At 46.9% G+C, this 27,814-nt stretch overlaps 2 protein-coding genes across 4 annotated transcripts; both read right to left on the bottom strand.

The window, feature by feature from the left end:
• Positions 1-5,054: 5,054 nt before the first annotated feature.
• Positions 5,055-18,635, bottom strand: B4GALT7 (beta-1,4-galactosyltransferase 7). Of its 3 annotated transcripts, XR_005009826.1 has the most exons (7): positions 18,416-18,497; positions 9,140-9,478; positions 8,191-8,416; positions 7,883-7,966; positions 6,991-7,095; positions 5,827-6,410; positions 5,055-5,557 (listed from the first exon to the last, which is right to left on the bottom strand). XR_005009826.1 is itself a non-coding variant. In XM_036748232.1 (6 exons), the coding sequence occupies exons 1-6, from the start codon at positions 18,562-18,564 to the stop codon at positions 6,255-6,257; spliced, it is 960 nt and encodes a 319-aa protein (XP_036604127.1). In that variant the 5' UTR covers positions 18,565-18,635; the 3' UTR covers positions 5,055-6,254. The 3 variants fall into 3 exon arrangements, 2 of the variants coding, with proteins under 2 accessions (XP_036604127.1, XP_036604126.1); XM_036748232.1 differs by lacking the exon at positions 18,416-18,497 and adding an exon at positions 18,515-18,635 and having other exon boundaries at positions 5,055-6,410; XM_036748231.1 differs by having other exon boundaries at positions 5,055-6,410.
• Positions 18,636-22,665: 4,030 nt separating this feature from the next.
• On the bottom strand, positions 22,666-25,856 carry TMED9 (transmembrane p24 trafficking protein 9). Its single transcript, XM_036752421.1, has 5 exons — positions 25,631-25,856; positions 25,351-25,451; positions 24,661-24,786; positions 23,962-24,108; positions 22,666-23,747 (listed from the first exon to the last, which is right to left on the bottom strand). Exons 1-5 carry the CDS (start codon positions 25,833-25,835, stop codon positions 23,598-23,600), a joined length of 729 nt encoding a protein of 242 aa, XP_036608316.1. The 5' UTR covers positions 25,836-25,856; the 3' UTR covers positions 22,666-23,597.
• Between the last annotated feature and the right edge of the window lie 1,958 nt (positions 25,857-27,814).

The raw sequence follows: 27,814 nt of genomic DNA, 5'->3' as shown, positions 1-27,814 counted from the left end.
AAATTCTCCTAACTGTATCACTATCATCCAGTCTCTAACCCATTAGGACATCTTAAGAAACTTGTTTATCACCTTTCTAAAGTCCTGGATGTGTCATTCTCCCTATCTATTCCCATAGTTATGGGCAGCTAGGTGGGCCAGTGGATAGAGTGCTAGGCCTGGAGTCAGGAAGACCTGAGTTCAAACCCAGCCTCAGATACCTACTAGCCGTGTGACCCTGAGTAAGTCATTTAACCTTGTTTGTCTCAGTTTCCTCATCTGTAAAATGAACTGGAGAAGGAAATGGCAAATCACTTTAGTGCCAAGAAAACCCCAAATTGGGTCATGAAGAGTTGGACAGAACTGAAATAACAGAGCAGCAACAATACTCCTGTAGTAATCCTCAACCTCAACTCAAAAAGGACATGAGATTAGCCTGGCATGAACTGATCAAACCTGTGGTGACTCTTAGCAATCACTCTTCGTCTTCTAAATGATCAGAAACCATCCTTTAAATAACACCCTAGAATTCTGTCCAGATTTGAAGTTCACCAGTTTAAAGTTTGTTTTTAAATCTACCCCCTTCCTCTTTTTTGAAAATCAGGGGATCTGCCTATTTCCATTCCTATGGCTTCTCTCCCATCCTCTATGATTTTTCCAAAGTTCATTGACAAAAGTCCAAACACTCACATCTAGAAGTTCTTTTAACGTTTTTTGGTGAAAGTGACTTTCTATCCTATTAGTAATAAATATGGGAGAGAAAATTGGGTGTGGTCTGCTGTTTAGAGACGTGAGCAGATGTCAGAGTTCAGAGAAAAGATCGGTGGGCTACCAGGACTTAAAATACCACAGGGGAAGTCAGTCCAAGAGAGATGTGATGCTCTAAAGAAAGAAATTATGACAATACAAACAATTCTGAAGAGGAAGAAAGGGGAAGTTGTCTAATGAAGGCTGTGTGGGTGCAAAAGGAAGTCATTAGCCAACTCAGATTTCAAGAGTAAGTCAGGATGTGTGGAAGTTGGACAAGTCGCTTAGATCATGTGAATGAGGGTGGATGGGACCTTAGCAGTCACCTAGTCCAGTTTCTTCATTTGGGAGGAAACAGTCACAGCGAGGATAAATAAATGACTTACTCAAGGTTACATAGATAGCAAGTAGTGAAGCTGGGCTGAGAAAGATTCTCTGGCTGAAAACCCAGTGATCTTTCCACTATTCCATATTCACTTTACCTCTCTTAGCTTTAGCTTCTTCGTCTGTAAAATGGGGATGATACCATTTGTACTCGCTACGTCATGTGCTTTGTCCCAAGAAAAATATATTTTAAATGTGAAGAGAAATAGAAGTATGAAAGAATGACACAATCACATAAGAACAACGTGTCAGAGAGAAAGCCAGAAAGGGAATAATTGACAAGGAAAGCCCCTGGAGGAAACAGGAGAGTATGGGGATAGAGGGCACCGCCAGAAGTGGTGGTCTTGGCGAGGAGCAAGAGCACCCTCTTCCTGAGAGACAAGAATAGAGAGGATAGGTGATGATATAAAGACATTTGGGGGAATGGATTGGGGAAAAGACAGAGCTCATGGTAGATGGCTTTTATTTTCTGAGTAAAGTAGCAGATAAGGACATGTGCTCACAGAGGGGAACGTACTAAGGGTTTGAGAGGAAGCTTGGAAAAAATACTGAATGAAATGATATAGAAGGTGAATAAAACAAGAATAAAAATTTTGTCATTCAGCAATAAGGGTTCGTTTGAGATTGGAGAACATGAATTTGTAATGGACCCAGCTGGCCTGGTGATATGACTTCCTCAAAAGGCATTCGGCAGCTCAAGAAGATATGTAAAGAAAGCAGGTAGGATGGCCTGGTGCTGGACATACTTACTGTGCTGAGAGGGGTAAAGAGGAAACGCTAAGGAGTTCGCTAGGCTTGGGCAGGGGAGGAAGAAGGGAAGGAAATAAGCATTTATTAAACACCTCCTACGTGCCAGGCACTGTGCTAAGTGCTTTATGAATAGTCTCATTTGATCCTCACGACAGCCCTGGGAGGTAGGTGCTGTTATCCCCATTTTACAGTTAGGAAATTGAGGCAGACAGAGATTAAGTGACTTTCCCAGGGTTGTTCAGTTGTGTCCATGCTTTCATGACCCCATTTAAGGTTTTCTTGGCAAAGATACTGGAGAAGTTTGCCATTTCCTTCTCCAGCTCATTTTACAGATTAGGAAACTGAGGCAGACAAGGTTAAGTGACTTGCCCGTGGTCACACAGCTAGTGTCTCAAGCTGGATTTGAACTCGAGTCTTCCTGACTCCAGGCCACTGTGCCACCTAGCTGCCCTGATTATAGAGCTAGCCAGTGTCTGAGGCCACATTTAAATTCTGGTCCAGCACGCTCTCCACTGCGCCATCTAGCTGCTTGTAATGGAAAGGACACAGGCATTTTTTGGAATAAAGGGACTTCAAAAAACAGTCTGCTCAGCCGTGTTGAAAGAACCAGAAAACCAGAGATAAAAGCCTTTGGTCTATATGTTAGTATTGTGAAGCGATGTGGAGCCGCAGAAGGAGCACCAGCTGCATCCTAGCTGTGCCTCATGCCAGCTGTGCAATCCAGGGCAGGTCCCAAACTTCACTGTGCCTCGGTCTCCTCATCTGTTACAAATCCCTTCCCTGCCCACCTGACAAGTCACTGTGAAAATCAAGTAAGTAACAGATGCTACTGTGATGTAGACACGCAAAGTATTGTCAGCAGAGCAGCATCCATCTCTCCAGGGTCAGAGGTAGAATTCAAAAGTTCTATTTGATAAATATTTATTAAAACCTACTATGCGCACTGTGCTGGGAATACAAAGACAAAAAACACCACCCTCAAAAAGTTTACCTTTCACTGGGGAAAGTCAATATTTACACAGAGAATGAGTAGAAAGTAGTCTGAGGAGGGAGATACAACTAAACAGCAATGGGAGTCAGGAACGCCTTTCTGCACTGCAAAGCTAAGATCCTCTCCCCAGCCCCATGCCTGAGATCCTGTCCTTTCCCATCTCTTTGGGGCTCTGATCTCAGGGACCATCTCCCTGCCACTGCTGAGCCTCACCTTCAGCCTCAGATCTTGTATGCCAGCACCCACCCTTCTTCCCTCCCCCGGCCAAGGATGCAAGGAGTCTGCACTCCTCATTTCTAATCACCCCCAGACTCAGCTGTGATGCACTCTGGCTATCTCCCCACCAAACCTCCCCTTCACCCCCTTCCACCGCTTGTCCTGGGAACAGTAATCAAATCGTCACTACCATTCTTGTCGATCGATTGTCCTAATGACTCCACTTATTATACCTGTGATTTCCTAAACCAAAAGACCCATCTCCTGGACACCATCCTTCCATTGTGCTCTCCTCCCCTATTAAGAAATAAGCTTCTTGAAGGCAGGGTCAGTCTTGATTTTTGTATTTTTATCCCAGGCACCTAACGCAGTGCTTGGCACATGGTAAGTACTGGTCAACGCTTCTAAATTCCTTACACCATTCATTCCCCACACCTCCTCTTTACAAAATCTCCCTCTTCCCTTAAAAATGCATATCTGCTCTACCTTTAAGAAAATCACTCGGCTGTTGTCCGTTCAAACTATCGCCCCATTTCTCATTCATTTTGCTGCTAAACTTTTTGAATGTTTAATTCCACCACTGACACTTTCTATTTCCTCTTGGTCACCTCTCATCTGATCTCTGCCTCCACTGTCCACCTGTCCGATGGCCTTTTCCCAGTCTTCATCTTTGGTGTTTCTACAGCAGCTGATACCGCTGACCAGCCCCATCTTCTGCTCCCCTGGCCATGACATCACTCCCTCCTCCTCCCTCTTGAACTACTTCCTCTTCAGGGCCTCATTCTTCTCTTCCCACACTCAACTGCGGCCCACCCTCCTCTTCCCAGGCATGTCTTCAGTTGTCTCTGAGTTGTTCTTTCTCCTTCATCCTCTAAAAGTAAATCTGTCCTTAAGTCCTGTCCATTTTTAATTTGTGACGTCTCCTGGATCTGCTCCCTCCTCCCCATCCCCAGGGTCTCCACTCTGGTTCAGGACTCATCACCACACCTGCAAGAGTCTCTTGAAAGGTTCCCTACTTCCAGGCACCTTCCTCCATTGTCAAACTACCCAGCCTGATTCTCAGTCTAAAAAGGGGTCTCCTTACTGTCCCCCCAAAATGCCATGCTCATTTCTGTTCCTGCACTTCTGCTCACACCCACCTTGCCTAGGATAACCTCCTTTTGTATAACAATTATTTTTATCAGACACTTACTAGCTATGTGACCTGGAGGCAAATCATGTAACCTCTGCTTGCCTCAGTTTCCTTATCTGTAAAATGGGGATAATAATAGCCCCTATCTCCCAAGGTTGTTGCGAGGACTAAATAATTGTAAAGTGCTTGATACAGTGCCTGGCATACGCTAAGTGCCGTAGATGTTAGTTGTTAATATTTGTGTCCGTGCCCACTAAACTACAGAGCTCCTTGGGGGTGAGGCATACATCTTACTTACTTTTGTGTTCTTCCCAAAAGCCTTTCAAATACTTGGTTGTTGTATGGAATTGAAATTCTAATCCCTCCAGGCTCCCCTCCTCCATTCGTCCCTATCACTTCACTGTGTGTACCCCACTCCCCCGCACAGGACCATATCTGCCTGGGGCTGAGACTTCACTGCTCACATGTTAGCCTGATTTCCCTAAGGAAGCACCCTAAGGGTAGAGACACTGTATTTTTTGTATTTTTGTATCCACCACAAACTGATGAACGCTACTTGATGACCTAAACGCAGGGAAGATGTGGTGATCCCCTTCTCCTGTCCTGAGCCTTAGTCCCCCCCACTTCTATAAAACAGTAAAAAAGCCTCCCTCAAATACTTGGTCATTCATATACTAGCCAATGCTGAGAATGTAATGTGGAAGCCTTTCAGAGTATAAAAGAGACAGGACCTACATAATAATAATAATATACAGGACTTATAGAATAACTATTCTTTGAGTTTTAATAAAGTGCTTTTTTTTTTTCCAACAAAGACCTTGTGAGGTAGGCAGAGCAAGTATTATCACCCTCATTTCACAGATAAGAAAACTGAGTCTCAGAGAGGTTAAGTGATTTGTCCAGGTTCAAACAGCTACTAAATGGCAGTGTGGATTCACACTCAAAGGAATCTAAGCATCTTGGCTGCTGCCAGGTTGGCAGGCTGGGGCCTTGATGGTGACAGGCTCTCATCCCTTTTAGACCCCTGGAAACCTCCTGGACAGGGTCTTCTGACCCCAGAAATCAAGGTCAAGAGTTTGGCAATTCTTCTTTCTTTCCAGGAACAGTTCAATTTGGCCCACGACAGAGGCCTGAGCAGTGTGCACCATCTGCTTTTATGATGCTGGGCTGCTAATCAACTGTCCTCTTTCTTAAAAAATTTCCCCAAGGCCAGAAACCAACTCCAGCCTACCATCCCATCTTAACAAGGTGACAACCCTGAGAGAGAAGAGCAGGAGCACTTTCCATCTGACTCCTTTTTCCCCCAGGCAGAGGACAGCGTTGGTCTCCAGGACGTCTCTGGAAGCTTCACACTGGGCCTGGAGGTAAAGAGTGAAGGCCAGGTTGACTTGAGGGGATACCCTGATTCTGGTCACCTAAATCCCCTCAACACAATGTGTGCTTTCACTCCCTCAGTCTGGCTTTTCACCATGGAAGACCCAAGAAGGGTCTCCCAGAACCAGGGAGTGGTAGGAAGTCAAGAGGAGCCTGTGGACAGCCCCAGCAGGAGCATTACTGAGTTAATAGGAAAGTGAGGCTGAAAATCCCAAACTCAAATGTTTATTAAGCACCTATGGTGTGCACGTACCTGTACTGGGCACAAGGGCAGAAGAGGCCAAAAGGCAGAAAGAGCCTCCTGCTGGGGAAGGAGGCCAGGTATAACAAGCCCACGGAACTAGAGTCAAAGATTCTGTACCCCAGCCTCTTTCCAATCTGTAATCTCTTTTAACTGCCCATAGGGCAGGGATAACAACTGAGTGTTTGGTCCAAGAGTACTTGTGGACCTTTACATCAGGCTGCATCAGTCTCCAGAAGAAGCACAGCTACGTAGCAGAGCCAAGGTGGCTCAGATTTCCTCCCATCGCTTGAAGCCGAGCCACATCTAAGTGGGTGCTGGTCCTAAGCATACCTTAGCTTCAGCCTCCACCCACTGAAGGTCTCCCTCCAGTAGTAACAAAGCTCTCCTGGGGCCAGACACCAGCCAAGCAGACTGAGATGGTGCTAGCCACGTCCCCCTCAGTCAAATGCACACCAGGGTGTGTCAGCTGCATCACAGTCCAGTGCAATGTTGAGAACTGTGCAGGGCGCTCCGGCTACTGTCACCAGGGTACGAGAATCAAGGTGGTAACGTACACTGTTCAGCCCCCCTTCCCGGTCCAGCTTGAACTGTTCCTGGGGAAAAAGAAGGATTGCTCAAATTCCTGACCTGGATCACAGGAGCCCTACCAGGACTCTCCCAGCATCCTGAAGGTTCTGACATACTGGAACCACGTAAGGGGGCACTCAACTCCTTCAGACCAGTAACAGCTGAAAAGGGTAGAAAATGGATCTCTGAGGAAGGACCTGTTTCTTTCCTTGAGGCCAAGACGGTGCAGGCTTTATGGTCAAGAGAAGGGAAAATTAGCTCTGCTTTGGAAGCAGTATAATGGGAAAATACCAGATTTGGAATCAGTGGACTTAGGTTAACAACTAGCTCTGCCATTTATTATCTATGAGAACTTCAAAAGTCAAATGATCTTTCTGGGCCTCAGTTTCTCATCTGTAAAATGAGGAGGAAGGAGGCTGGATATGATGATCTCTAAGACCCCTTCCAGCTCTAAGAGCCTATATGCTGTAAGTGAGAAGCAAAAAGCACAGAAAGTCATCTGGGCCCATCCTGGGTCAAGTAGGGGGGGTCTCTTCCAGGCAGCTGCCCCCCCCACCCAAGCCCCCCACCCTGACATCATCTCTCCTCTTCAGGAACCCAGAGTACCTGCTTCTGAGCTGCAATGCGCTTCTGGTCTCTCTTCCGCCAGGCAGGATCGTGTAGGTGGCGGAATGTTTTATACCCAGTTTTGATTCCTGAGGGACGGAAAAGCTAGAGAAGACCAAGACAGAGCAATTTCAAATTGGGCCCCTCTCCCACTTCTGCACTGTCCCCTTCCTGAAACCCTGTCCTAGAAGATGAGCAGTGGACCTGGAGGTAGGCAGTGTGGTGGAGGGGAAAGAGCACTGCATGTGGACAGTCAGAGGATGTGAGAGACCTTGGGCAATCACAGCCTGAAGCTCGGTTCTCTCATCTCTAAAATTAGTGTGGCTGCAGTAGGTCCTCTCCAAAGGTCCTTCCCAGCTCTGAATCCTATGACCATGTGATCGTATCTGCTAAGGCACCGATTGACCGCTTCCTAGCGGGGTGCTCCTGGACAACTCAACTAACTTCTGTGAGCCTTGACTTCTTTATCCTGAAGACAGAAATATCAAAATACTAGCTGCCTCAGAGGATTAGTGCGAGGAAAATTATGAGAGTTACTGTTACAATCATTTTATCACTTTGCTTTCACAAACAGTATTTCACTAGATCAACTGGACAAAAGTCCAGAGAAGGGGCAAGGCAGGGATCCCCACCAAAGACTGAGAGGACACTGAAACCAAGAAGGACCTCAGAGGTCATCTAGTCCAACTGAGACCCAGGAGTATATGTGAGTAGTCCAAGGTCACACGGCTATGAGTGACTCCTAGTCCCCCAGTTTTTTTTAACTATGCAGATACCTCCAAAGAAAGAAGGGGTGTGCTAGATGAGGGCGGAAACAAGGCCTCAAGCCAGCAGCGCTTTGCTGAGGATACGGCCCAGGGAATAAGAAAGCCTGGACTTGGATGATTATTACCTGGAGACCGGCTCCTTTAATGCGCCGGTAAAACTCGTCATCTTCCCGGCCCCAGCCCCAGAAGCGATTGGACATCCCATTGCACTGACAGAAACAAAATGGCATCACTTAGCTTGATCTTCCTCGCTTTCCTGACCACAGCCCTGGTCTTCCTCCCCGCCCCCCTACCCAGGCTAGCACGCTGGAAACCTCCAAGTTGCCTACTGGGGCCCCCACCTCCCAGGTCCCTATGTATCACAGCCAGCTTCTGCTCGGGGAACGACTCTCGTCTCTCCACCTGCCTCCCCAGGGAAGGGCCCAGGCCTCACCAACTGGTAATGCTGCTTGGTGAGAAGCAGAATGCCACCCACGTAGGTCTTGTAGTGATAGAGGGGATGGAGCTCTGGGGAGGCCACATGGAAGGGCCCTGCCTCGGGAAAGCTGTAGTCCAGCTCCTCATTGAGGGGCAGCAGGTCCACGTCATGCATGGCTATGTAGTCAGTGCTGTTCCCACTCTCCAGGAAGCCCACATTGATCAGCGATGCCCGGTTAAACCTTCCAGGGGACAGGAGGGCATGTGAGCAGCTACAAAGCGGGCACCCCCTGGGGGAGAGAGGGGTCTTGGGGGGCACAAGAATACTTCATAGTTTTCAGGATGCTTTTACATTCATCATTTCATTTAATCCTTCTGACAATTCCAATAGAGAGGTGAAGGAGGTTGAAGGAGGTTAGTGGCTTGCCCAAGGACACATAATGGGTAAGTTCGTAGGATCACAGGCTTCAGAGCTACAAGGGGCCTTAAGGGCCCAACCAGAGAACACTGATGCCAGGAAGGGATCTGCGAGACTATCTAGTGTAATCCACTCATTTTACAGATGACAAAACTGAGGCCCAGAAAGGTTAAGGGACTTATCTGAGGCTTAAAAGGTACCAAGTGATTGAGCCACTACACCAGCAGGGCTGGGACCAGCACTCAGTTCTCCTGCCTCCTAGCCCTCCTAAGACATCAGGCTGCCTCTCCCATCTTCCCCTGTGAGCTTCTGCATGGCTTGGGGAGGGGGTCAGCAGGGGGCACTTAGCCCAGGTCAGACCTGGGGAGCAGCATAAGCCCAGAGAAAGATCTGAGGAAGATGGACGGGGAAACAAAGAGCACGACAGCCAGAGATAGAAGGCGACTGCTGAGTCGGCTGGAACGTTCTTTCCTCAACTTTCGTCTCCCTTTTCCTGTTCCCACACCTTCCCCACCACCGGCTAGAAGGACCAGCCTCGTTGTTCTACCTGAAGTGATCCACTTGGTTGAGCACAAAGATGTGGTGTCGGATCTTTTTCTTGCTCAGGAAATGGTGCATGTGGGGCACGAAGACCAGGAGCTCCTCGAAGCGTTCACGGAACGGCACCAGCACTGCAAGGCGGTGGGGCGCCCAGGAGGGGTCCTCCTCCAAAGAGACTGGAGGCTCATAGGGGCAGGCCTTTGGAGGGCTGACAAGCTCCTGCCCCTGCCCTGCCTGGCTCATGTCACCTGAGCAACTGAGCTGCAGCCAGAGCAAGGAGAGGAAGGCCAGGAACAGGCAGGCAAAGAACAGCTGGAACACACTGTACTTCCGAGGCAGGAGAGACCTGGGGTGAAGAGTAAAGGCTAGAATCAGGGCAGATGTGGCTGAGCAGAGGAATCGGGGCTCAAGAGGTGGAGATGGAAGCCTACTGAGCCTGGAGCCTGGGGTTCTTCATCCTCATGCATCAGGACATCAGCACTAGCACTGCCAGTTTCCCTGCTCTATGGGCCCCAACTGCAGGAAGATGCCTCAAGCTCCCCTTAGTTACATACGCTTGCTCAAGAGGTTTTGGAAGGTTAGTGCAAAACAGCTTCAAATACTTTTGCTCAAGCTCTTCCTCCAGCCCAGAACACCCATCTGAATCCTACTAATCCTTTAAGACACAACCCCTTAAGGGTCGCCTCCTTCATACGTCTTCTCTAAACACCCCAGGTCATAATGAGCTCTCTCTTCTCTGCCTTCCTGTTATACCAAAGACTCTACCTCAACAGTGTCTCTCAAATCCAACCCATCTTTTCTCATGGCTCCCCAAATGGTCCAGCCCCTTATGTCTTGCTTAGATGATTATGATAGCCTCCTAACCATCCTCTAGTCTTTCTTCCTCCACTTGATTCCATACATGATACCGTCATCTTCTCCATCTAAAGTCTTAACTGTCATTCTCCTGCTGAAAATCCTTCAGTGATTCCCAAACGCCCAAGGGCCAAACTCTTCAAATCAGGATTCAAATCTCTCCCATGAACTGGTCTCAATTTACCTTTCCACTGTTGTCTCCTGCTATCCCAGCCACACACTCTCTCACTTCCGCACAGTGTTTGGCATAACTTCCACCTAGACTACTCTTCCACTTGTCAAAATACGTCCCTTCCTTCAAAGCCCAGTTCAAATGCACCTTCCTCAGTGCAATCTTCCCTGGTTTTCTGAAGCTAGAAACAATCTTGCCATTCAGTCTCTGAAATCCCATAGCTTAGGTCTGTCTCTTCTGACACCTTCCTGCTGAATATCACCCCCAGGAGCTTCTCTGAGTGCCTCGGGCTCAGTATAAACTGAGTACAAACTCAATACAAAACTGAACTCATTGTCTTTTTTCCCAAAAACTTACGCATCCCTCAACTTCTTGTTTTCTCTCATGCAGTTTAAACTGTTCCTTAACTCAACCCCTTACATCTAGTCAGTTGGCAAGTCCTACTGATTCAACCGCCAAAACAACTCTCATGTCTGGCCCCTCCTTTCTGATCTCATGGCAACTATCCTAGTTCAAGGTCTCATTACTTGTGTTACACTACTGTGAGAAGAGCCTCCTGTGCATTCCTTTTCCAATCCCAGCTTATTAATGATGTCACCAATCAACTTAAAACCCTAAGACTGTTTCCTACTGTTATGTTGATGGGAATGGGAGGATCTTTCCCATCCATTAATAGGCCTGTATGACCTGCTCTGAGGCAGTCCCATGGAAGCCTGAGTCCCAGAAGCCTGGAGGAGTTTGCTGTACGGGTGGGGCAGGAAGTGAGAGAGGGAGTGATTTTGCTTAAGGGAGCTTGTTTGTGGGGAGGCCTGATGGAGGGAAGCTTGGGGATGGAGGTGCTCCCTGCATTGTTAATGTGCATAAGCTTCTTTATTACTATGGTAGAGTTGGCTTTCTGGTGTTTGGATAAATGTCTTGGTTTTGTCTCTGAGCTAGAGTCTGTTATATCTTACGATTCTAACCTCTAAACATGCCAGCCTATTTGCAGCAGCTGCTGTGGGTATCGCGTTGGTGATGTACCCATTGTCTACCACATAAAATATAAACAGGGCATTCAAGGCTTTCCACATTCTTGCTCCAGCCTTCCAGCCTTACCTCATCCTCCTGCTCCTTTAAACATAAATTCTAGGTTCTCACCACTACTACTTCTCATCCAAAACTCTCCCACCTCTGTGCTTTTGCTCAAGGCCTCTCTTCATCTGTTAAAATTCCTTTCTTCAAGGTCCCGTTCAGGTATCACATCCTCCATGAAACCTTCCCTGATCCCAGGTAAAAGTGCTCTCTCTCCTTAAATTCCTCAGACCACTGTGCTTGGATCTCTCTCTTACGTCGCTGTTATGTGGATGAATTCCCCCACACCACTATAAGCAACTTGAAAGCAGGGTCTGTGTTGTGTGTGTCTCAAATTCTGTGTGTCCATGACAGTCCTTTGTACAGCAGGCTCTCTCCAAAGTTACTCGTGATCTCCTAGTTGCCAAATCCAAAAGCCTTTTCTCCATCCGTTTTCTGCTTGTCCTCTCTGTAACCTCTGACACTGTTGATCACTCTCTCCTTCTAGGTACTCTTTTCTCTATGTTTTCAGGACTTTCTCTTTCCTGGTTCTCCTCCTACCTATCTGACCACTCCTTCTCTGTCTCCTTTGCTGAATCCTCCCTCAGATCACACCCTCAAACTGTGGGTGTTCCCTCTGGGTACTATTCTGGGTCCTCCTCTCTTCTCTCTCTTCACTTGGTAATCTCAACAGCTCCCAAGGACTTAATTACCCATCTTCACGGTGATGATTCTCAAATCTGCCTTTCCTGCCTCAATTTCTCAGCTGACCTCCAACTTTATATCTCTAACTGCCTTTCAGACATCTTTAACTGGATGTCCAATATACATCTTAAACTCAATTAGGTCCAAAAGAGAATTCGTTCCCCCTAAATTCCCACCCCACCCTTCCTGCCGTCCCTATTACTGCACAGGGCAACACCATCCTGCCAATCCCTCAAGCTTTTGACCTCGGATTCCTCCTGGATTCCCCATTATCTCTTACCACCTCCACCCCCCCAAGGATTGTTGATTTCACCTTTGTATCATCTCCCAAATATGGTGCCTTCCCTGCTCTGACCGCCACCACTCTGGCACAGGCCTTCGCACCTGGATTATTGTATTAGCCTGCTAGGGATCTGCCAGCCTCCGGTCCCCCCCACTCCAACCCGTCTTCTATTTAGCCATGAAAGAGATTTTCCTAAAGTGCAGGTCTGACCATCATCTACTCAATAAACTCCAGGAGCAAATACAAAGGCGTTCAAAGCCCTTCATAACCTAGTCCCCTCCTGCCTTTCGGGTCTTCTTACACCTTATCCCCTTATCAGCGACACTGGTCTCTTGGCTGTTCCATCTCCTTGCTCTGGACATTCTCTCTGGCTATCCTCTATGCCTGGAACGATCTTCCTCCTTCACTCCGACCTCCCTGACTTCCTGTAAGTCCCAACTGAAATCCTACCTTCTACACAAAGCCTTCATCAACCCCCTCTTAATTCTAGTGCCTTTCCCTCCATTAATTACTTCCTATTTATCAGGTATATAGCTTGCTCTGTATATAGTGGTATGCATGCTGTCCCCTCCCTCCTTAGATTGTGAGCTCTTTAAGGACAGGGACTGTTTTTTGCCTTTTTTTGTATCCCCAGTGCTTAGCACAGTGCTTGGCACATAGTTGGTGCTTAATAAATGTTTGCTAAATTGAATAAGCACTTATTAGATGGGCATTGAATTAAACTACTCAGTTCTGCCATGTATCATGGATCCGTTTCTTATTTTTCCCTCACCACAAACACACAGTTATGACTAATTCAATGGAAGTAGATAGAACACTCATCATTATTTCAGTGCTTCTCCTTTCATAGGTGAACAGTCTGGGTGCTGAAAAGGGCAAGAAGAGAACTTTGGGGTATGAAAAACTGAATATATCCAAGTTTGAAGAAACATAGCTTTAAAACAAACACGAAGGAAAGACCACAGATTGCTCTGGGAACAGATAGACTTGGATGGCTGAACTTGAGGGCAGAGAAATACCTGAGGTCACAGGGCATTGTGATCCTTCAGTTCACTGACATGTGGCTGTTTTTAAGGTCTGGAAGGTTCTAACTCACCAAGAAGAACTACTGGGTTCAAAATGGACAGAAAGGCAGATTTCATGTTTTATCTACTAAGGGAAAGAGGAGTCACTGACCACCAAGAGGCTCTGATTTGAAGCATCGGAGGCAGTTAAGAAGGCTGTAGGAATATTGAAAGAAACCAGCTTTAAGGAACTGAGCTAAGAAGCCGGCAGAATCAGCTAGCAGGAAGGCTTCAGCTGCCTTGCTGGAAGTCTGCAGACTGAAACAGAGGCACTGTTCTGTGGTTTTGCTAAAGCAAATGCCAGGAGGTGGCTGACGGAAGCAAAGTTGAGATCTGCTCCAACGTGAGCTATTGCCCTCACCATCGACAGCTTGAAAAAGGTGAAATCATAGAGGTGCCTGGTTGCCCTCTATCACCAGTTCTGATGTGAGAGGGGGAAAGAGAGGGGGAAAGAAGGCTTTATAGTGAGAACAGACTTGGTTAGCTGAAAGCTGAATGAAACACAAAGAATCTTGTTGAAGAGCTTGCTGGGTTCTTCTGCATTGTCCAGAAAGCCAACCTGAGAAGTTTTGCTGTGAGTTTGCTGTGGGGAGGAAAGAGAATAAGCATTTATATAGTGCTTACTGTGTACCAGGCACTGTGCTAAGCACTTTTTTTTTTCCTAAATATTATCTCATTTGATCTTCACAACAAGCTTATGTAGTAGATGCTGTTATCATCCCAGCTTTACGGTTGAAGAAACTGAGACAAACAGAGGTTAAGTGATTTTCTCAGGGTCACACAGCTACTAAGTGCCTGAGGCTGAATTTGAACTTAGGGCATCCTAACTCCAGAATCAGTGCACTATCCACTGAGCCACCAGATGCCTGCTGCTTTGCTGGAAGAAAAGGCTGGGAGGTTCCTGGACAAAGCAAAATTCCCTGCTATTTGAAGATCTGAGAAGGCTGGCAGTTGTCCAGCTTATGGGAAATACTCATCACTACAATAGCATATTCCTTTCCCAGCCCCCTGTTAAGGGTTATTGTGAATTAGATCTTGTCACTGCCAAGAGCAGAAAAGGAGTGGATGTGTCCAGCAGAACAGCAAAGACCAGAAGACGAACAGCAAATGGTGGAATGGTGGGCCCATCCGTGGGAACTCCAGAACTACCAGCATGAGGACTGGTTGGGGTGAGTAACCCAGCACGGAGGGTAAGAGTCAGCGGGATCCACTGCTATATAGGTGCTACATTTACATAGTCCTAGAAGCTGCACTGTAGATACACAGGGAATTTTTGTATAAAGATAAAAAATAGAGGAAAGACAGAGTGATATAGGAAAACAAAAATGTTATCAAGGTTCTATAAAAATATTATCAAGAGCTCTAAAGTTCAAAATAATCCAGGGCCAGTGGAGAACATTACAGACAAGGAAGGTGTGAGATCACTGCTTGGGGTGGATGGGATAATAATGAACAACGGAGAGAAGATAGTTATTCAACTTTTACTTTGCTTTTATCTTCTTTTCCAAAGAAAATAATTTTTGGATCGTAAGAGTGAAATAGAAAAGTCTAATAGGGAGCTGAAACTCAAGATAAGTAAGGCGATAGTAAGAAGGTACTTAACTTCCCTTAAGTGACCAGGCCCTGACAAACATCTTAGCATACAGAAAAAATACCAAAACTCTAAAATATGATTGCTGATACACTGCACTCACTGTAAAAGATCTCTGAAAGATCATACAGATAGGAGAGATGTGGCAGGATTGCAGAAGAACAAACATCTCAACTTTTCAAAAAAGGGGAAAAAATGTAGCCTGCAAACTATGGGCAGATAAGCTTAACTTTGATTCCTGGAAAAATTATAGAACTTATTATCAAAGAGAGTAATTAATAGATATGTAGAAAAGGAAACTCCTCATAGAGAGCCAGAACGGCTTCATCAAGAACAGGCCATCCCGGACTAACCCCATATCCTTTCTGACAAGTTTACCAGACTGGCCGTTCAATGTAATGCTATAGATTTGGTCAACCTAGACTTTTACAAAGTGCTTGACAAAATCTCGTGCAGTATCCTTGTGGACAAAATAGGTAAACATTGGCTAAATAACAGTACAATTAGATGGATTCAGAACTAGCTGAATGGCTAGAGCCAAGGATTATTATTAATGGTTTGATGTCAACACAGAAGGTCTCTAGTGGAATGCTCCAGGGACCCGTCCTTGTCCCTGTGGCATTTAACATTCTAATCAATGCCTTGGATTGAATAGATCCCAGGTAGGCAAGTTAGCTAACACAAGTTAAAATCCAAAAGAAATTTCAACAAACTAGAAACCTGGGACAAATCTAATGAGGAAGCTGGGTTTGACGACCTAAACAAGTCTCTTCCGTCATTAACCCTATGGTCTTAAGATAAAATTTAGCAAAGATAAATGTAAAATATCATACTTAGATTCAAAATATTACTTCCCAAAAGCAAAATGGAGAAAGTGTAGCTAGGAAGAAGTTCTGACCTGAAACAGATCTGGGGGTCTTAGTGGACAACAGTGTCAGTGTGAGTCCCTGGTGTGTAACACAGAAGCAAAAAAAGCGAGTGGGACCTTAGGCTCTACTTAAAAAACACAGTCTCCAGGACGAGGAAGGTTCTGGTCCTGCCTGACCCTGCCCTGGTCAGACCACATCCGGACTGCTGTGTTCAGTTCAAGGCGCCACATTTTAGGAAGGATGCTGACAAACTGAAGACTGTCCAGAGGAGGCATTCAAGATGGTGAAGGAATCTGATGTATGATAAGAAGTCAGGTTGAAGGAACTGACGACATGTAGCCTAGAAGAGAGATTCCCTTCCAACCCCGAGATTCTGGGATTCTATTAGGGGTTAAGCATCTTACAAATATTCAATTATTTGCTCTACTTAATTAAACTCTCGATGTAGGATTAGGAGCACATAGTTCAGTTCCTGATAATTCTCTTATTGTTTTCCTGTGTCTATCTTCCCAGACAGATTATAAATTGCTTGTGAGAGACTGAGTCATAAAATTTAGAGTTGGAAGGGACCTTACAGATAAGGAAACTGAGGCCCAGGGTTGGTAAAGGGACTTGCCCAAGGTCACACAGACAGCAAGCAGAAGGGCTAGATTTCAAACCTAGGTCTTCTTGCCTCCAAATTTTATATTCCTTTCACTGTAACACAGTGTCTTATTCTTCTTTCCACCCCTATACTTATCCTACTAGGTACCTAGAATAGTAATACATACATAATTAGGACTTAATATTAGGACCTGGTGATTGACAGATCTTTCGAGGACAAAGGTGGTTCTCCCTGTTACTCCCACTTTAATACATAATTAAATATCTCATATTTATATAATGCTTTTAAAGTTTGTAATGTACTTTACGTACATTATCTCATTTGATTCTCAAAACGACCCTATAATGCAGATATTATCACCACCCCTGCTTAAAGATGAGGAGTTGATGGTCAGAGAGGTTATGTGACTTGTCCAGATTTATACAGCTAATAAGGACTGGAGATGATTTGAATCCAGGCTTTCCTGACTTCAAGTTCAAGAGTCTAACCACAATGCCAGTCACCTTTAAGATAAGCCAATACAAAGTTGGTTTTAACCAGATGCCTCCTCCCTTACGCACCAAATCAACTGTAAATCTTCCCTATAGGCACAGCTGATTATGTGGAAACCTGTAGTCCCAGAAGCAAAGAGTGAAGCTTCACCACATGCAATCTAGGGAAAGGCCAAGCAATGGCCCCTGGGAAGAGGCACTGACTTACCCCTTACCATCAGGCTGAGCTGGCCTCCAATAGGGAGGAGCATATGCAGATCCTGAATGTTGCCTAGGAAGGTTGGAACTTCTAGATAATCTCCTCAGCACTTGAAGCTCTTTCTGGGGGCAGGGAGGGGAGAAAGGAGAGGAACAGAGAAGCCTTCCCCACCTTTGGGTGGAAAGAGGCAAGCCACTATTATACAGAACACAGCTCACTTACCCCGGTGCCTGAAGGAACCATGCAAGCTAAAACACTGCTGAGCCACCCACCCTAGTCTATCCCCAGCACTAGGATCATAAACCTCCTGGGTACTTCCCTTACCAAGGGCTAGAGTTCAGAGAAACACAAAGCTGCAGAGACCGTGAGAACGATGAAGGCCCCTTAGTAATCATATGGTCTAACCCTCTCATTTTACTGGTGAAGAAACTGACAAGTTCTTCAATTACCTGAGTCTATGGCCAAGAGCAACTTGTTGCAGCCTGTTGGCAGACCCAAAATGTGCAGGCTTTCCTGCAACTAGATTAGTGGGAAGGGAAAAGAACCAGTAAACATCCCTATGTTCCTTCCATCTCCTGAAGACACTTTGGTCCTACTGACTTCCTTTCCACAGGGATGCCAGAGGCCTCGTGCATAAGATGAGATCAAGGGAGGAGGGAGTAAGGCCTCGTACTCCATGGGAGCCCCCTGTGGTGGCCAGATTCCTAAACCCTGATTCTCTCTCCCAGGTATAGTGCTGTTTGCTGGTGGGTGCTTCAGCTTTAAGCGCCTATGTGTTGACCCTTCACAAAGTTCCCACTTTTAATGAAGGCAAATGGTGAGTAAAGTATTCAGGGAAAAACAAATCCAACTAAAAGTATGGGATGAATATGGTCTCAGTTCTACCCAAAGGAAGCTGGGAATCCCTTCAGATTATTCCCTGGGTGGTAGTGTGATGATGATGAAGTAGGACGATTATTGGGATGCACAGACCCAAGTCAAAAGACCCAAGTTCTAGGCCTGAGTCTGCCATGAAAAAAAGGAGTGGGAAGCTAAGAACAAACAGAGAGATACATACAAACAGAGACAGAGGCACCAACAGAGAGAGGCAGACATAGAAAGAGAGAAAAAAGAAACTGAGGCAGAAAAGAGGGACACACAAAAACATGGGGGAAGGCGGAGAAAAAGAGGGGAAGGAGAGAGAAACGGATACAAAGAGCCAAAGACAGACACGAAGAGACGAGACAGGGAGTGAGACAGAGAGAGAGACGGCATCCGACAGAGATCCCGGAGACAATGTGGTAGGGGAGACGCAGATATGGAATTAATGGAGACACGATCCGACAGACCCCCAGAGAGAAGGAAGGAGTCAGGGAGAGACAGCTAGACGGATGGAATCTGACAGATTCAGAGACACCGACCCCCAGGAGAACCCGGCAGCGAGAGACGTGGAATCCGGCACGGGCGATCGGGCAGTCATCCACAGCCGAGTCTAACCGAGCGGGTTCGGGGGCGCTCACCTACTGTCCCCCCAGGGGAGCTGGGCCGCCTTCCTCCGGGAGGGGAACATCCTGGGAGGCCGTGGCGCTTGGAGGGAGGGAGGGAGTCCCCGGGTCTCCTCTTCCCGCCCCGGCCTGGCCCGGCCCCTCCAGCGCCCGCCCTCCTCCCAGCTGCCGCCGCCGCCGCCGCTGCCGCTGTCTCCGCGGCTGCCCCGCCCCCCAGACTCCCCTGTCCGTTTGTCCTCCCGCGCCGGCTACCCCCGGGTACCAGCACAAAGGTTCCGCCCGGAAGTGGGCCCGGGGAGCCACGTGGACTAAGCTCGCCTGGAACCCGGGAATGGCCCCCGCGCCCCTGTGCAGGGCCGCCCACTGCAGGCCTGACTTCGGGTGCCGAAAACTGCAGCCCCGGGCCATTCATTCATTCATTCATTCAGTGAGCATCTACTAAGCGACTTCAGAGAAAGCCTGGTGCCCACCATCCGGAGGCTCAGTAGGGGGAAGGAGACCCAAACTAATTTACCCCGCGGGACATCTTAAGGGCATTTAAAGAGAGCGGGGGTACCTGGTTAATGGTGACAAGAGTCAGGGAAAGCAGCCTTGGAGTTACGGAGTAAAAGATGGGTATGACTTCCAACAGACAGACTTGGAAGGGAGCCCCTCTCCTCCCTTACACTGATCGAGGAGCTCCCGTTCAAACATCCTTACACACAGGACAGATGTGGGGAGCAGAAAGTTGTCTAGTCTGGTTAAACCACAGAACTCTGCCTCCTCAAATTAGCTGTATTTTCATCGCCGTGTAAATGTGTATAAACTGGGTCCAGGACTTCCAGAGAGCGCCTCTCAGGGAGGCCCGATGGTGGTTACTTGTCCTATCCTCCCAGTAGAATGTAGCTCCGTGTCCTGGTATCTCCGGCACCTCCTTGGACATGGTGCTTTGCAAATTGTATATGCTCGATAAGTGCTTGTTGAATTAATCTGAGAAGGCAGAAGAAGGAGGAGAGGCATTCTTACAAGGGGTTGGAAATGGAAGGAACTGAGGTGCAGAACCCAGTTTTGCGATGGACTAACTTGTGAAGGCAGCCCTCCATCAAATCAAAGTCAGCTGCAAGTCATGTCATCATTTATGGGATGTCACAGTCCTCTTTGAGAATGAAGGACAAACACAACAATGTGTGAAAAGGAGAGCAATGGAGAGGAAGTTGGTAAGGTAGTTTGGGACCCAGTTGTGGAGGGCCTAGAATGCTATACAAAGGCCTTTTGACTGTTTCCTATAAACAAAAGGGAACCGTTGGAAATTTTGGAGCAGGTAAATGAGGTACTTCTTTTAGGAAGATCGCAAGACCATAGATCTAGAGTTGGAAGGGACCTAATAAGTCACCTTAACCAATCTTGTTTTACAAATGAAGCAATTGAAGCCCATAATGGTTAAATGACTTACCCAAGGTCACAAACAAAATGACAGAGCTGGGACTTGAACTCAAGTCTTGTGCTTTTCAACTGCACGTGTGGGACAGGTTGGATGGGGACTGTAGGTAGGGACTTTAGTTATAAAGTTGTGCAGTAAGTCAGATGATAGAGTGACTATAATTAAATGGAAAAGCATTTATTAAGCCTGTCCTATGTTACAAGTACTGTGCTAAGGGCTGGAAATACAAATAGAAAAACTGTCTCTGCCCTCAACGAGCTCACATTCTAATTGGGCAAGACAACATAAACGTATGTCACCTCATGGCAGATGAAAAGGCCATGATAAAAGGTTTCTGGCAGGCAAAATAGGAAGGCCAATACCAGAGTCCAAGGGCTCATGAAGAACAATGGTAGGATAAGAGGATCCCAACCAGTAAGATAGTGGATCCTAGGGTCCATATCTCCTGCAGAAGTAGGGATGGGAATTTAAGCAGCCAACTGAGCAGAGATGTCCAGGACCAGCTGAAAATTGGGCAACGAGGGTTAGATGGAGGGAAAGTCTGTGATTCTCTGCCATGGTAGCAGGTGGTGGTACTAGCCCAAGATATTATTAGCAATATTGGAAAGACTGAAGGGACAAGACCTGATGACTGATCAATTAGGTGTGATGAAGGACAAGGAAGAGTCAGAGATGGTTGAGAGGTTGACTAGGTCATTGGGATAATGATGGCACTATTAGAAGATGATCAGACATTGCCCTTCAGCAAGAAGAAACTGGAATCTGACCAAAACTGAAAGATTCACACCCTCAGAGTCACTGATATACTACTATGTATGTGTATTAGTACCTTACTCACTTTCCCAAATGAATTAGGGTTATTTCTGAGGTTTGTAGAAAATTGAGAATGGGAACTGATCAGATTCTCCTAATCATTATTTCCTACCTTTAGCAGCAATTTTCCTGAGTGATTTTGTGATAAACCAGGGAAGAAACAGGTCACATACATGTAATTTAGGAATTTTAAGGCTTACCTATCTATCAACAAACATATACCAAGTGCCTGATATACCAGACATGTGCTAAACACTGGGGATTAAAATGCAATAAATAATACAACCCTTAAGGGTATTCCTCACAACCAATAGGTCTTAAAAAGGCTGAAGATGAGATAGGATACTGAAGTCTCTCAAGTTGGGATTCCACCTGAGCAGTGCACAGGCCTGCTGTCTCAGATCAGCTAGTGTGGAGAAAGGGGTGAAGATGGTCCCAGCACCCATGTTAGCCCCAGGTGTTAGCACAACTGATGGGAGAGTACAGGTAGCAGGGGTGCACAACCTCTCTGCACAAAAATGGTCCCATCCCTGACACACATTACGAATATTTCAATTTTTTAGTTCCTGGTGTTTCTAGGTGAACGATTGACTAAATATAATAGACAGCATCGATCAGAAGACTTATCCTTCTCATCTCTCCTTAGAATAAAGAAAAATAATAACTCTTAAGGACTTAATATGTGCCTGGCATTAGGGATATAAATACAATAAATGTAACAATCCCTACTCAATATGAACTTACACTGTAATAGGGAAGACAAATACATATGTAATTCTATCCAGAATAAATGAATACAACAGAGTTAAATATAAGATGGCTAGGGAGGGCTCTAGCAGTTGAGGGTGTAAGAAAAGGCTTTATAAGGTGGTGCTTGAACTGAGAACTCTCAGCTTTAAGTATAAGGGGCATTCTATAAGGTCAGGAGTATGAATTCCAGGCACAATTTACTTGTGCAGTCAGTGATGGGAAGCAGAGTGTCACACGAGAGGAACAGAGAAGGCCAGTTTGGATTGCTGAGGATGAGGGGCAATTGTCCAATGAGGCTGGCTGGGTTGTGAAGGGCTTTAAAAACTAAACAAGTTTATATTTTACCCTAGTGGCAGCAGGGAACCATGCCAGTTAATTGAGTAACGGAGTCTTATGGTCAGAATTGCATTTAAGGGAAGTAACTTTAGCAGCAACCTGTAGGATAGGCCTACAGAGTAGGGAGAGATTTGAATTAGGGACCTTTAGGAGGTCGTGTTATCTATGCTAGAGGTAATGAGGATCTAAATGGAAGAGGTCCCACTTGCAATTTGTGGAGGAACAGCAATATTTGGCAACTGACATACAGGGCGAGAGTTGAGGATAATGCTGAACTGGGAAACTGGATCAAGGGGATTTGAAGAGGTTTAAGTTGAGACACAAAAGTTTCATTTGGACTGATTACTAACACAATTTTGAAAACAAGGTCTTCCCCAACAGTTTAGGAATATAGCATGAAACTGCATAAATAAGGGAAAACCAAGTAACTTTAGGTGTATTTGTCTCTAACTAGTTTGACCTAAGCCAAGGAGAATGACCTTGAGGCATCCTTGATAAAAGGACAAAAGAGCCTTGGCTTTAAGGAGTTACAGCCTTTGATACATTTCCAGAAAACTGTCAATTCCTTACCAGTAACATCTGCAATTTAAAAATCCTAAATAGACATTTTAATATATATAAATGTGTATACACACACACACACACACACACACTAGTTCTATAGACATATATTTCTAATTACTGTTAACCTTTCACAAAGAGTTCTTGTCTCTCCAAACATAAGTTCCTTTAAATCCTACTAGTTCATATTTATTTTCATTACCCCACAGCATAACAGAGCACAGTACACGGTGTTCCAAACCTTAGTAGACCTTAGTAAATATCTGGATTAAGTCAGGACACGGACACCAGGCCAAAAATGTTTTTTATTGGGAAATCCAGGTAACAAACCAGGAAGTATTCACAATGAAACCTGTAAGTAAAATTCCTGTAACCCCATCCCCCTCTACCCAGTGCTTAAAACCACTTTGCCTGATTCCATGAATGAATGAATTTCATGAATGAGTTCTGAAAGGGGCTGAATGAAGTTAATTCACCCAAGCCACACTTCCATTTCCCCATTATGCATTTCACTGGGCTCAAACTCTACCTGAGAGGGATAATCCACTAGGGAGAGCCCAGACCCAACAGGTCAAGGTGAGAGAATAAGACCCCAAGCTGTCTGCAGTCTGGCCCACTTTCAAAGACTCAAGCCAACAAAGGAAGACAAAAGGAAATCAAAAGCCAACTCTCAATCCCTGAAAAGTTAACACTGTGTTTGTGAAGTGCTGAATGGCCTGTAGTCCCTTTCACCAACAGTGATTTCTCTTAGGCCCATTTCCCAGGGTCATTACTGCAAAGAGCCCCAGTAAAGGGCACTGAACCCAAGTGGGAAGGCCCAGACTCAGTCCAGGCACCTACTCTGCAAGACAATAAAGCTATCTGCAAGCATCCTCCAGGATGAGGATACCAACTGCCTTCTGACTCTCTCTCCAAAGAGTCAGTCAAAAGCAGAGGCAAAGTTAGCCAGGGGAGGAGAGTGAGTTTCCTTTGGCTGGAAACCCATCCTCTTCCCTACACTGACAGAAAGAAACCAATCCCCAAGCCCTGTCACTTTGAATGGGAGCAAGGGAGTCTGCCCTGGGAAGCAGGAAGATGTCCCAGGCTTTTCACTTCCTATTAGAGCCAGCAGAGGGGGATCAGCTGTGGCTGGATGTAGGGGCAGGACAAGCCAAAGATAGTCCCATGAGTCCTGCATTCCAGGAAGAAACTCTCACTTGCCCCTGTGTCCTGGGCCCTTCACACCAGCTTCTTGGCTTCAAAGAAACTCTTGAGATGCCTCATCTGCCAAACACCAATGGCCACAAGGATGAGAGTCTGGACAATGGACCACCACAGAACTCGCTGATTGGTGCTTTCACTGGTCTGGCGAAACCGCTCTTCTCGCCACTGTGGGAAAGAGGACGGAAGCTAGTAAGTCATATTCAAAGTATCTCATATCTGTATCCCAGAGGACCAGGATCTTTAGGACTAATCTAGATTCCAGGGGCCAATAATGACAGAAATAGGCCAGCCTTGAAAAAGGAACAGCCCTCCTTTCCACTGAGTACTTAGTACCTTCCACCCAGGAGCCCCCTCTCTCATCCCGTATCAATCCCCTTACCCTCTGGTAATTCTGTTCCTTCTGGATCTGTTCTACTTGTTCCACTAGCTGCCGAACTCGAAGCTGAAGTTCACTCAGCTTGTCTTTGGCAGCAATCTCTGCATAGTCGTTGGCATGTTCACCTACCTGAATGTCCAGGTGAACCCTCTGGGGGGAGGGAAAAGGAAACAAGTATAAAAGTCAAGGTATACAGCTTCATTCACTTAAGACAAGATGCAAATCTGGTCCAGGACATGCAATCTCCAACTGCCCTAAAACTGTTCACTTCCCAATTACTCAGTCTTTTATGTCATGTTACCTTCTGAAAGCTAACTCACTCTACCCTGATTCCATCACCCACAAAGAAACCACCAGATACTTGTTCTAAGACAACTACATGTCAAACCTGGAAGGAACCAGAGAGATCACGTAGTTCAAGGTCTTCATTTTATAAAGGAGAAAAATGAGCGTCAGAAAAGGAAAATGACTTGGAATCATACAGTGTCAGAACTGATGAACTCGCTTAAGAGATGAGCTAAATGCCTTATTTTGCAAATATGGAAACTGAGGCCTAGAAAGCAATTTACCCAAGAGCAGTGAGTCAGTGACAAAACCAGAGTTAGCATTTGAGCCTCCTGACTCCCAGCCCTGTGTACTCTTTTCTTGACTGCCCACATTTCACCCTGCCCTTTTGGTCAATTAACCCTTCCTAACACTCACCAGCATGCCTCCAGCAAAGAGGGAAAACTTGGTGGAATTGGAGTGTAGGCAGATCTGGTGCTCTCCAGGAGTGTGAGAAGTGAAAGTGAATCTTCCCTCTGAGCCATATTGCCTGGAAAGAATAACCTGGAGAGGAAAAAGGACCTTGGTAGTAACAATGACTGATGGAAACTTAACTACTATCTTCATAATATGCTGCAGGGTAACCTTGTTTGTGTGAATCTTGGTAAGAGGCTGCTCCTCACAGCCCATCTCACAGGTGGGAAAAGGGAAATTTGGAAAAGGCAGTTTGAAATTTTAGACCTGTTGTAAGGTGGTTGGGGGGCGGTGTAGGGGAGTCTTGGGCTGTATCCAAGATGCCTATTTCCCAAAGGGTTCAAATCGTGGAATGCCTGAATTAGAGACCCAGCGGTCCACCTTTCTCATCTTACAGATGAGCAAAGTGAAGTGCAGAGAAGTGACTTTTCCAAGCTCACGCATCTGAGTGATCCTGCCCTGATCCTGCCATTCGATCCAAATGAGAACGGATTGGGACTGAGCTCCAGATGAGACGGGGCGGGGGCGGAGGCCGGAGGCCAGCAGCAGGTGGGCAGGCCCCTCTACTGCACTAGTACGTCCCGGCCCATTCGGCAGGTTTCAGACGCGGATGCTGGGTGGGGCTTCCGCCCCGGGAGCCCGCGGGCTTCTCACCTTGTCATCCGGGTCTTTAACTTCCACGAACATGCCCAGGCCGGGGGTGGCAGGCTGGTACTCTTCCCGCTGCTTGTCATACAGCTGGGTCCGGTAGTTACCTGCCGGGAAAGAGGGGATGAGGGGCTCCGGGGGGGAAGCGAGATCGCTGCCCCCCCTCCCAGGATAGTCGCCCTCCGCTCTCGCCCCCACGTTTCCTGCACGGTCACGTGACCCTCGCCCACCGCCGGCAACTCCTCTTCCTCCACCCCTCCCCCCCCCCCAGCTCCGACCCCCGTACCTATGACCATGGTCTCGTCCGGGATCTCCTCGATAAAGCACTTCTTCTCCGTCTCCCCGATGTGGAAGTAGAGAGCAGAGCCGCGGGCCGCCAGCCCGAGCAGAAGCAACAGCGGGAACCAGCGGGCCGGCCCGCGCCGGCTCCCGCCCCTTACCCCAATCCAGACCCCGGCTCTGGCCCCGAGCGCGCTCCGCTCTGCCGCCATCTTCCCCCACCAGCCGGCCGCTCTGCCACGTCCTGTCTTTGCGCCGCCGCGAAGCCTTGTGGGACGGCGAGTCTGGCGGCTTCGGACTACAACTCCCGAGAGGCCTGGCGCTCGGATTCCATTTCCGGGGCTCCTCCGGGCATCTGAAATCCGATCTTCGCTCTCCGAAGACGGTGTTGACGGTGGGGGCGGGGGGCTGCGGGGGGCTGCGGGCTTCTGCCCGGGTTAGGTCTTGGTGCGGCGCGGCCGAGGCACTGGATTAGACTTCTGTAAACTCGGGTCATAAACTCAGTCCCGATAGCAGCAGCCTTAATCTCCCAGCCACAGCATCCCCATTGGTAAAATGGAGGTAATTACCCGTAACTACTGCCTCGAGGGGCTGTTAACGAATATGAAGGCCGGAGAGACACGCGCGGAGGGGCCGCGCCGTACCTCTCACCTCCGCCAGATAGCCCCCCTCCTCAATTTCACCGTGGAGGAAAACAAAGCCCACTGCCCTCAGCCCTGCCAGACACACCTGGGCTATTGGGCTCACTTCTAAGAGCGAGTTTGGAGCGGTCCCAGAGAAGGGTCACCAGGATGGTCGCGCGACCTGAACTCATGCCAGCTGGGGATCAGATGAAAGAATTGGAGGTGTTTACCGAAGACCAGAATGAAGTTAAAGGCCTAGGACAAACCATTATAGGTGTTTTGAAGGATTTTATTTATTTCACCGGACCCCACCGGGAAATAATAAGTTTCAGGTCAACAAAATTTTTTCTAACAGAAACTATCCAAAAGTGGGTATGTTGCTTCTAGTGATTTTCAAGCTGAGGCCGAATGCTGTAGACTACAATGTAGAGGGAATTGCTACTGTTCTATGGATTCAACAAGAATTTATTTTTGGGTTGGGACTAAATGACCTTAGAGGTCCTTTCCAACACTGAGAGTCTAATTCTCAGGCTTTGGATGACTTGGGAGGACAAAGAAATGTGGAAATTTGACTATTGCTATGGTTACTGGAATCGCATACAGGGAAAAGCATATAAGGAAGACCACCTCAGGGACCCTGAAATCCAATGAAGGAGCAGAGGAACTCTGTACTGCGATGCCGGGGCCAGACTTCCCCCCCCCCCCCCCCCCCCCCCCCCCCCCGCACTTCTTCATGAATGTCAAGAACCGTATCATAATTTATTTTTGTCTGGACTTGATTTCAGCCTTGGGAATTCCCAACATGGAAATACCGGGGACTTTCTATAACAGTCTTGAATAACTTAACAGTGGTTACACAGCTAGTATCAGGGAAGACTCAGCAGAGGTCTTTTTGACTCAAGGACTGCTCTCCACCCACTCTGTTACTGCATCTTCTAATCAGGAGGCTGTAATGAGTTAACAGATGTGAATTATACTTTGTAAAATTAAAAATGCTTCACAAATACACTAGTGCTTCAGGTTACTGGAAATGAGCCGTTGAAGTTTTCTGAAATGCTGAGGGCCTCCAACTTTATTTCAGTCATACTGGATTGAATACCAAGGGATCTGGCTGTCGCCAGTTTCACACTGTGGACAGCTGTACCGAACTAAAAGCGCTTGCTGAGCTGAATTAGTAGAGGGGATTTTTCCAGCATTAGTTTCCTATTTAATGAAATAATAGTTCTGGACCAAGCAAGTGTTTCTTCTCCATACTCTCTTCTCTACAAACTATTAATCCCACTAAATCTTCCTCCACTCCAAAATCTTGCCTATTGAGCAAAGACCAAACAGGCCCCCACCGTGTACTGCTCACATCCCATTTGGGCTGGAAGTCACACTGCTTCTCTCCACTTCCACTTCCAGCCAAGCTGGACTATTTTGTGCTCTCCACTCACCAGGATACATTTTTGCCATGTTGACCCCGTGACTTTATTAATAGTTCCACATCCCTAAAAAGCAACTTCTTCCTTCCCCTTTTCACTGCTGCAATTTCTACCTCTCTTCAATTCAAATGTCATCTTTCCTTG

The sequence above is a fragment of the Trichosurus vulpecula genome, chromosome 3 (assembly GCF_011100635.1).
Source record: "Trichosurus vulpecula isolate mTriVul1 chromosome 3, mTriVul1.pri, whole genome shotgun sequence".
Classification (NCBI taxonomy): Eukaryota; Metazoa; Chordata; class Mammalia; order Diprotodontia; family Phalangeridae; genus Trichosurus; species Trichosurus vulpecula.
This window is presented reverse-complemented; position numbering and strand designations above follow the sequence as displayed.

Bases quoted from the DNA above. Each gene is read 5' to 3' on its own strand.
- B4GALT7 (XM_036748231.1), bottom strand. From the start codon at position 18,474: ATGACTGCCCGATCGCCCGTGCCGGATTCCACGTCTCTCGCTGCCGGG. The intron at 9,479-18,415 runs GTCGGTGTCTCT...TCTTCACCCCAG, and splicing joins GCTGCCGGGTTCTCCTGGGG to GTCTCTCCTGCCTCGGAAGT. The intron at 8,417-9,139 runs GTAGAACAACGA...GTCCCCTGGAAG, and splicing joins AACCAAGTGGATCACTTCAG to GTTTAACCGGGCATCGCTGA.
- TMED9 (XM_036752421.1), bottom strand. From the start codon at position 25,835: ATGGCGGCAGAGCGGAGCGCGCTCGGGGCCAGAGCCGGGGTCTGGATT. The intron at 25,452-25,630 runs GTACGGGGGTCG...CTTTCCCGGCAG, and splicing joins GGACGAGACCATGGTCATAG to GTAACTACCGGACCCAGCTG. The intron at 23,748-23,961 runs GTAAGGGGATTG...TCTTTCCCACAG, and splicing joins AGGAACAGAATTACCAGAGG to TGGCGAGAAGAGCGGTTTCG.